Here is a 9,785-nt window from a genome sequence, read left to right on the forward strand (position 1 = left end):
GAATTATAACCGGTGTCCACCAGGGGGCGACGCGGAGCAGAATAGCGCAGCGTGAACGGAAACCGTGGCGCCGCTCGAGGTCGTGACGACGACCTTTCGACGAAACGGGAGGAAATGGAGCGTTTTAATCGGGGGGGGGAACTAATTTTTTTTTTTTTGGGGGGGGGGGGGGGGGGGGGGGGGGGGGCTATTTTCAGCGGCGGATTGATGGGAGAGTTTGTGGCGTCGCCGCTCACTCTGCCGTGTGTGTGTTTTTGTTTGTGTGTCCAGCCATCGTTCAGGGCGACACGCTGGAGGAGATCTACGAGCAGGTGAAGCAGATCATCGAGGAGCAGTCGGGTCCGTTCATCTGGGTTCAGTCCAAGGAGAAGTTATGAAGATCAGAACACTCGTGTCTGCTCCATCACTCTCCTCCTCCTCCTCCTCCTCCTCCTCCTCCACCTTCTTAGGTTCACTTTGTTTCTTTTTTTTTTTTTTTTTTTTTTTTTTAAAGAAGAGTCGACCTGCGGACGGCGCCCCCCCCCCCCCTACCTCCTCACCCTCACCCCCCTCCCTCCCCCTCCTCCCCCTCGGCGACGCAGACCCGAGTGTTTTCTTTCGACTCCATCCGTTGGGTTTCCTGACCAGCAGAGTAAAGCACACAGGAAGTTGGATGACATCACACTCGACACGGTACAGCTCCTCGATGTTTAAGTGGAGGAGAAACTCGGAGGAGGAGGAGGAGACGAAGAGGACGTCGTGAAAGTGATGAGAAGAAAAACGTACGAAGCAGATATTATCTCTCTTTTTTTTTCTGGGTTTTTTTAATTTTGTATTTTCGTTTGTGGGTTTTTTGTCCCTTTTTTTTGTCTTGTAAGGTAAGCAGGCGGACGGAGTTTCAGTCTCAGGCAGCGTCTGTCGGTTCGGAGGAAGCGGAGACACAAAAAGCAAAACTTTGCACGTTTGAGCTTTAACAGCATGTCGGTTACTCCCCGTTTATTTCCCATCAGCCCCTTCACCTCGGCGTCTGATGTCACGGCTTGTCTCTTCTGTTCTGCACTCATTTCATCATTTTTCCCTTTTTATTTTTTTATTTGTTTTTACTTGATTCACATTAAGATTTGGTTGCTGCTCACTGCTGCTGGATGTTTGTCAGGACGCTGCAGGGTTCCTGCTCTGCTGCTAGAGGGCGCCGTGCAGCTGCATACGGAAATCTGGTTCTAAAATTGAAGGCAAATATCAAACTGTTTTAATTCATTCATTTTAATTTAGAAAAAAAGAGACAGATGAGTGATAACTGTCTCTTTTCAGGTAATGAATTATGATTTTAGTGATCACATTTTAAACATTTAGCTTCTCTCCTTATTAAGCAGTGATCGACGTGGATCAGTAAGTTGGATTATTCTACTTACACTGCAAAGAAACTGCATTCAAATCGTTTCTGACTGAACTGTCCACACAAACTTGTTTTTTTTTTTAAACAAGTGAAAAAGTCCGACAGTGCAGAGAAAATATTTCCATTGTTTCCACTTTATTTTTAAACAAAAGTGAAGGAAAGAATGAAATGTTATTTTTAGAAAATACTACAAATAAAATAAAAGATAAAAGAAAGAAAAAGGAAAATACTATCTCAATTAAAATCACAAATATTTTACGAAGAATTATTGTTATACTCATATTTAAAAATCATCTCTAAATGAGAAAAATATTTTATTACCAGAAAATTAGCTCATTATCATGGAAAATCTTTAAACTACAGAACTACTTCAAAAATAAAACTTTCTCATAATTGCAGGACCTATATCTCATTAAGAACAAAATAAGTAAGACAAAATATCTCAGTTCCGTAAAAACTTAAAATAATTTTTTTATAGTTTCACAAAAATTCTCAATTTTATTTACAAAAGAAATCTGATAAATTTACATATTTTTTTATTACAAGAAATAATCACAGGATTTATTATACTTGAAAAAAATTATTATAAAAATCCTTATTATTAAACAAAAGTTACAATCTAAAGAAAGTTGTGATCAAACTCAGTGAGGAGAAACTTATTTTATTACCAGTAAATGATCATTATTATTAAAGATATACCTTAAAATTACGATTTAAGTTTTCAGAGTTACAATAAATTTCTCACAATTACACAAAAATTCTTACAAGTTAATTTACAAAATTTATAGTGTCAAGAAAATCTAATCAGAAGAATTTTAAATAATTATTTTATTACAAGAAAATTATTTTATTACGAATACATTATGTCATAAGAGGAAGGAAAGTATTTTAGTCATTATCAGAAAATTATCTCAATTATTTTAAAAAGTACCTCAAGTACAAGAGAACTCTTAAGTTACAAGAACTTATGAGATGATGTCATAAAACATTTTAATATATTCAAATATTTTCACTGCACTTTCAGATTTTCTCATCAGTTTGATAAAGTTAGCAGATTTTTTTTTTTTTTTACAGTGTAATTCACCCATTGATTTAAAAATAAATAAATACATCTTTAAATGTAAAATTTTTGGTGGAAGAAAATTTCTCGTCACGATTTTTTTTTAAACCCTTTTTAAATAAATAAATAAAACTCGTCTTGAGTTCTCTGTGGAGTCGTACGGAGCGGCGCCCTCTGACGCGAGTTTGAACCCCGGCGGTCGTCATGTCGACGTCCGTCAGCGTCGTCAGTGTCTTACCACGAAAACGATGTCGATCATGTGATTCGCGTGGCTGAGCCTGGAGACGAGCTGCCACCTCCAGGTGTCCACAGGTGTCCACAGGTGTCCACAGGTGTGTCCGAAACTCGCAGACGATTCTTGTACAATGAGATTTTGACAGATATTTAACCCCTCGGTAAACTGCCTATTTTGTTATAATAAAAGTCTATATTGAACTTTACTTAAGCACTACTACTACGGGAATTATTTTCTTTGCATTGTTAATCATATATGAATAGAAAAGTATAAAGATATTTGAATATGAATATATATTTTTTTCTTTTTCTTTGATCACCACCTCCTCTGTCTTTTAATTTTCTTTTTTAAGCATAATAAAAATTAACAAGAAAACAACAAGTGGTGCACGCCTCTTTATCTGGTGGTGTTGGAGTCGGATCGTCTCCTGGTTGGTTTATTAGTTGATTTATTGATTAGTTATGTAATTTTTAGTCATTTTGAGAATGAAAATGTCAAAATATCTTCTGTTTGAAGTTTCTCAGCTGCGGCGATCCAATTGTTGTTTTTGACAAAAGACAACGAAATGTTTTGGGGTTTTCGGGCACATTTCACAAAATCAATTAATAGAGAAAATGATTCGCAGATTGATCGATAATATGAAAATAACATAAAAATGTTTTCCAGCTGTTAAGATTGATTCAGCTGATTCAGGTGGAGAACCAGCAATGATGTCGATATTGAGGTGGTCCAAATGACATTTGACCCACTGTGACCCCGCTGTGATTTTATGTATACAAATATATATATATATATATATATATATATATATATAGTAAAGTGTGCTGTCCAAACATTCGTAAAAAAGTCATCCTATAATGAGGTGGAGTGATATTTCTACTGGTGAGCAATGCGTGCAGTACGTGTCCAAATGTACTGTGGACCAATCAGATCTCTGGGTTGAAAATACTTGTTGTATATGTGATATAAAAGTCATGTTGTCAGAAATAGCACAAAAAAGTAACACTTCTTTAATGTTGTCCAAAATGTAAAAAAAAAAGTCAAAATGTGAAAAACAGTCCCTAACCCGAACTAAACTAGGGTCATGGTCAGGAGGGACTTTAACAGGAATCCACTCGATGTTTAACGCCACCTATTCAGGATTTTGTTTTATTCATGTTCAAATGACGGACAAAAAACTTTTTGACGATAAAATATTTGCCTTTAAATTCCTTGATATTTCTCGGGGTCATAGTCGAGATTCTCCTGAACGAGAATCCAGTCAAAGTTTTTCGCCAGCTATTACGGATTATTTCTAATGAATATTTTAAATTAATGTAAGTTAATTTATATCGGCAATAAAGGCAGCTAAAGTCATACTATAGCAGGTCGTCTGAAAAGTGATAAAGAAGTCATCCTATAAAGTGGATATTGGTAAAAGTCAGCTGAGATGTTGATTTTATTGCCTCTATTTTATTGATGTGCTCGTTCTCCTTCTGTTACCAACGCCCCTCAGATGTACGGTGAATCGGGAGGGGAAATTAAAGCTTAAAAACTTTAATTTTAAGCTTTAAATCTTTTTCATTGTAAATTCGAAACAAACAATAAAACCTGAAACTGAAAATCCACAAATAATCAGACGTGTTTGGACTAAAAAAAAATATCCTCAAATGTTGACATCTTTCACTTTCTTGTTTTTTTTCCGACCAACAGTTCAAAACTCCGAATTTCAGTTTAATATGATGAAATAATATTTATAAAAATCTGATCCGCCGGGTTTACATTCGTTTAAAAAAATTACTGCAGCTAAAAAAACAACAACATGAAATCACTTTTACCCTTTTTGCGTCCGAGACGACAGAAATCAAAACCGCAGTCATCATTTTTCAAGCAACTTTTATTCTCAACGTGGGACAGCAGACAGGTGTGACCTTTGACCCTGATCCTCCAGGAGTCTGTTCAGTAGATCAGCAACAGGACGAGGACGAGGAGGAATAAATTAAAACCTAAAACAATCCATCAGGTAAAAAAAAAAAAACAACAACAACCAAAAACTCCACTCTAAAAAAATAAAAGAGAAAATGAAAAGAAACGTGAGCTTCAGCCTCAACGACAAAAACCAGAAGCTTCAAATAAAAACCTTAAAAAAGTCGATTATAAAAACGTTTTTAGTTTCTGTTTTTTTGGTTTGTTTCTTCCTCGCTGTGCTTCTATGACGCTGCACACACTTACACACACACTTACACACTCTCACACACACTTACACACTCTCACACACACACTTACACACTCTCACACACACTCTCTGTACACTGAACAGGTCAAACTTCAGTATTTACACTCGTTTATAGATTCTCCATCTTTAAATCTAGATGAATAAATCCTGCCCCCCCCCCCCCCCCCCCCCCCCAACCCCACCCCCCCACCCCCACTCCTCCAGACGGGCCAATCAGCAGCTGCTGTTCTTGAACTCGCCGTTCTCAGTGATGGACAGTTTGGTGGGGTTGCTTGGCGACAGGCCGTTGCGGAGGTTCGGCGCGCTGTACCGCTCCTTCACCTGCGTCAGCGCCAACATCAGCCGCGAGTTCGCCGCGTCCAGAGACCCGATCCGCTTCTCCTGATTGGATAGAGACAAGAGGGGGGAGGGGGGGGGGGGCAGGAAGTCAGATCGGCAGGTACGAAGCAAAAAAATAAATAAATAAATATAAAAAAATAAAGAGTTTTGTGACGATCAGACTGTCGGGTTTAAAACCACACTGCGAGATTCAGTTTCCTCGTGAGGTTATCGAACAGCAAAAAACAATCCTTTAAATCAGAGTTAACTTTCTCGACAGCACATTTCATACAAACACTGAAAAATGCTTCAAAAAAAATACTGCAGGAAAAAGAAGATTAACAAATAGAATATAACTCGATTGAAAAAAGAAAGAGAAACAAAAAACAAAAAAAGGGATTTCAAAACCAAGTATAAAAAAGTTAACCCTTAATTTACCCCTGAAAACACCTGAAATCAGTTTTTGGAAGACTTCGATTTAAAACTTAATTCCTGGAGGAGGAAATGACAGAAATGAAACATTTTTACTTTTCCAGCTTCCTGGTGTAAAGATGGATTATTAATAACATTAACATCCATTTTAAGAGAAAGAAAATGACACTTTACAAGTGGATCAAAATACTTGATTATAATGTTGTTGTTGTTTTTTTGGGGCGTTTTTAATGGTTTTTCAATAGATTAGAAGGTTTTATAGGATTAATGGTCACATTTACAGGATTTATTTAATGGAAGGAAATAAATTACCAACCAGCAAAAAAAGAAAAGATAGAAATTGACGGATCAGGTAATTAAGATAATTTTACCAACAAATTTTAAAGTGTTTTTTACAGTTCAGTGATTTTGGTTTATTCTCATTCAGCATTCAGGTTCATCCAGACTCCATTCAGCGGCTTTGACCTGCAGATTTACACGATTTAACATGAAAAACCCTGAAAGTTTTGGTAAGATTAAGGATTAATTAAGAAATAAAGACCTTTTTTTATTTTTATTTTTTTTTCTAAAGGTTTTAAATTCATCAACGGCTTTCAACTGATTTTATTGGATTCTGAACTTCCCTTAAAAAAACAAAAACAACAACAACAACAACCCTTAATCACATTTTAAACAAACAGTTTCAGAGAAAGCGGTGACGTGGTTTTTGACCCGACAGCAGTGAGGAGTGAAAAAAAAAAAAAAAAAACGTCCACAGGAAGTTGGGAGGGTGGCAGCCAAAGGTGGTAAACAACAGCCCAAAAAAAAAACAACAACAACCTACACCCAGCAAAATAAAAAATGAAAAAGTGAAGCTGTCGACGGTGCTGCGAAGTTTAGCAGGAAGTCTGAACCGTCCAACGTCGTCTCCTCTGACTCTAAAACCTCCTGACACCTCGTTTTATTTTGAAAAGAGAGCGAACTGGAAGCTCTGGTGGTTTGGAGGGAGGGGGGGAGGGGGGGGGAGTGTGGTGGGAGTGTGTGTGTGTGTGGGGGGGGGGGGGGGGGGGGGGAGGGGGGGGTGTCTGCAGCCAAAACGGAAATAAAAAACCAGCTCGGGACCGCAACACGCCGACACACCTGCAAGTTCCTTTAAACGAACGTCTCCATGGTTACGTCGACCGGGTCCGAGCGCGTCTACGTTTTCTGACCGAGACTTTGACGGCGGGACGCTTCTTGGAATTTGAAAAGGAAACGTGAGAGTCGTAACGGACTTTTTAAGCTCCCGACGCGGATCTTCAGGGGAAAACCCGACGAGGGAACGTCAAAGGAATTAATAGATGAGATAGTAAAAGAGCAGGACGTCCCGCTTCCTCTTAACCTTCCCCTGAAGTGCCGAATCGGACGCAGATTAAAAAAAGGCATTAAAATCAAAGCGTCTCCGCTGTCGTCTCTGCTGAAGGACACCGTGGACACACGGTCTGTCCACTAGAGGGCGCCGACGGGTTGAGTTTTAACAGACCTGGATCACATGAGTTTGAATTTAAAAAGTCCTTCCTGAGAAAAGAAATCTCTTCGTTCCTAAAAAATAAATAAAAATAAAAAATAAACAACTTCCGGCTGCGTCTGCTCTCTGATTGGCCGGAGGAACAGGAACAGGAACAGGAACAGGCGTGAGGCGTGTCGTCGACGGCGATTTTTTTCCCCCTTTTTCCTTTCTATGAATAAATCAAATAAAAAACAGCGCGGTGGAGGTGGAGGTGGAGGTGGGAAGAGGCAGAGGGGGGCGGGGCTACACTCTACTTGCCTGATTGGTTTATTTCACGTCCGTTACTGACCTGAAATCAGTGAAGAGACGATGAGAAGCTGCTTTCAAAAAAAAAAAAAAAAATAAAGCTGCCGACTTTCAGGACCGACGTTCAAAACGTTACAGAACTTTTTTTTTTTTTTCCCGCTTCTGATGTTTTTTTTTATTCGTTTTTTTTGTTTGTTTTTTTGTTTAAAAACTTGAAACAAACACGAGTTTCTTTCCCGTTTTATGGTTTTCTACTTCGGGAGACGACGACGACGACGACGGTGAGTGACAGCTGTGACGTCACCGTCTGTACCTGAGCGTCGATGATCTTCTGCTTGGCTTCGATCACCGCCTGCATCTCGGCGTGGTCCCGCTTCAGCTCCTCCTCCACCGCCATCAGCCTGCCGAGCACACACACACACACACACACACACACACACACACACACACACGCACGCACGCACGCACACACACACACACACACACACACACACACACACGATTGTCAACTTCCTGGGCCGTTCCCCTCTTTTCGCCCGTTCCGTGCGGTTTCTGATTCCACCTGCAGATGATGCTCTTCATCTGGCCGTCCTTCTCCTCCTGCTGCCTCCTCAGTCGCTCCTCGCTGTCCTCCAGACGGTTTTTTGTACTCGAGGAGCAGCTTCTGCATCTGCTGCTCCTGAGCCAGCAGCCGCCGCTCGTACTCCTCCAGGCGGCGGCCGGGACACCCGCAGGCGCTCCTTCAGCCGGGAGATCTCCAGCTCGTACTGGGAGGGAGGAGGGAGGAGGGAGGGGAGGGAGGAGGGAGGAGGAGGTAAATTACGTAGAAACGTGGGATTCGTTTGTGTACTTTGAAACCCGGATGTTTTGTCTCGGTCGGTTCTCTACCTTCTCGGTGTTCCTGGCCTCCTCTCGGCTCTTCTCTCCTCCGCCCCGCCGCCGCCGCCGCCGCCTCCTCCTCCTCCTCCTCCTCGTACTGGCCGTTGTTGAGGACCCAGGCGGCCGTCCTCTCCACCGGCGACATCGCCACCGCCTCCACCGGGGACGCCACCTGCACACAGCAGCATCATCACATCATCACAAACGACTTCCCGGAAGACAGAAGCAGCTTCGGCAAAAAAACAAACCAAAGGAGGAGGATGTCTGCAGTACCTGCGGCGGCGGCTTGGCGGCGCTCCTCGGGGGCGGAGCGGCGTTCTCCCCGGAGCAGCTGGACTGCTGGCGGTTGGCCGGGCCGGCGGCGGCGGGCGGCGGCTCGGTGTTGGCGCTGCTGCTGCTGCGTAGCGAAGCGCTCTGCGGGAGGGAGCGCGGCGTCCTGGCCCCGCCCCCTCCCCGGCTCTGCTGCTCCACCTTGACGATGTGGGCGGTTGCCGGCCGTGGTGCTCTGACGCGGGACGGCGACCGCCGTGGCGGCGCCGGGCGGGAGGTCGGGCGGCGCGTGGCGGCGCGGGCGCCGAGCACTCCTCGCCCGGCGCGCTCCGCCCGCCGCCCGCCTCGTCCAGGCTGCCGTTGGACGGCACGCGACCTTTGACCCCCACCTGGCTGCCGAAGTCGTCGGAGTTGCTGTGGCTGTTGTGGGAGCTCTCGGTGCTCAGGTTCTCGGAGCTGGAGTCCTGCCGCAGCGAGTGGGCGGGAGCGCGTGGACAGGCTGTGGGCGGGGTTACTCAGCTGGTAGACGGGGTTCTGGAAGGACAGCGGCTGCAGGCTGCGCTGCTGGCTGAGCGACGGGTGCAGCGGCCGCCTCACCTGCGGGGGCGCTCTGCGGCTGGCCGTCTCTGGGCGGGGGCTTTGATCTGGTGCGGCGCCGGCTGGGGCGTCAGCGGGTTGGAGTGGGGGTAGATCGGCGGCGGCGGCGGCGGCGGCGGGCCGGGTCCGACGGAGGCCTGGGAGCCCGCCCGGCCGAGGCGGGGCGGGGCCTCGTGGTGCTGGCGGGGGGCCCCGGGGGGGCCGTGCGGGATCTGAGCGTCCTGCAGGTCCACCAGAGAGACGCTGCGGCCGTTGGGCAGCGGGCCGTCCCGCTCCTCCTGGTCGGAGAAGCTGCCGTGGGCCGAGGGAATGACGATGAGCCAGCAGGGGGCGCTGCCCTCGACCGTAACCCTCCGCCAGGTCGCCGACCGGGGACTGCAGGCTGCGCACGTCGCTGCGGCTGCAGGAAGTGACACGCGCACGTTAGAGTCGGTGTTTCAGTAAAATGAACAGAAGAAACTTAAAACAAAACAGAAGTGCTCTCTTCTTTGAAGCAGACGGAGGAACAGGAAGTAGCTGTAACACGGCAACGACGTTTCCTTTAAACATTTCTATTTGTTATCGTCCGTCTGCCGGCGGGTCGTCGGCCAACACGTCTGTTAACGTTGTCGAGGTTTGATCACGAAGTTT

The 9,785-nt window shown here is 44.5% G+C and overlaps 2 protein-coding genes across 2 annotated transcripts in view; one reads left to right on the forward strand and one right to left on the reverse strand.

The window, feature by feature from the left end:
• Positions 1-2,875, forward strand: part of LOC138210824 (disks large homolog 1-like) — a 94,468-nt gene extending 91,593 nt beyond the window's left edge. The window contains 1 exon segment of the mRNA XM_069170157.1: positions 271-2,875. Within this exon segment, the coding sequence (XP_069026258.1) occupies positions 271-377 (107 nt within the window). The 3' untranslated portion in view covers positions 378-2,875.
• Positions 2,876-5,073: 2,198 nt separating this feature from the next.
• The window catches only part of rasal2 (RAS protein activator like 2), a 47,260-nt gene continuing 42,548 nt past the window's right edge, over positions 5,074-9,785 (reverse strand). Inside the window, 14 exon segments of the mRNA XM_069170000.1 lie at positions 5,074-5,266; positions 7,723-7,810; positions 7,972-8,054; positions 8,056-8,130; positions 8,132-8,176; positions 8,298-8,339; positions 8,371-8,460; positions 8,562-8,777; positions 8,779-8,859; positions 8,861-9,040; positions 9,042-9,161; positions 9,163-9,201; positions 9,203-9,463; positions 9,465-9,555. Coding sequence (XP_069026101.1) covers positions 5,099-5,266; positions 7,723-7,810; positions 7,972-8,054; positions 8,056-8,130; positions 8,132-8,176; positions 8,298-8,339; positions 8,371-8,460; positions 8,562-8,777; positions 8,779-8,859; positions 8,861-9,040; positions 9,042-9,161; positions 9,163-9,201; positions 9,203-9,463; positions 9,465-9,555 — 1,579 coding nt within the window. The 3' untranslated portion in view covers positions 5,074-5,098.

This window comes from Embiotoca jacksoni, unplaced genomic scaffold (assembly GCF_022577435.1).
Source record: "Embiotoca jacksoni isolate LCO1_2020_lvr unplaced genomic scaffold, fEmbJac1.0.p SCAF_48, whole genome shotgun sequence".
NCBI classification, from domain to species: Eukaryota; Metazoa; Chordata; class Actinopteri; family Embiotocidae; genus Embiotoca; species Embiotoca jacksoni.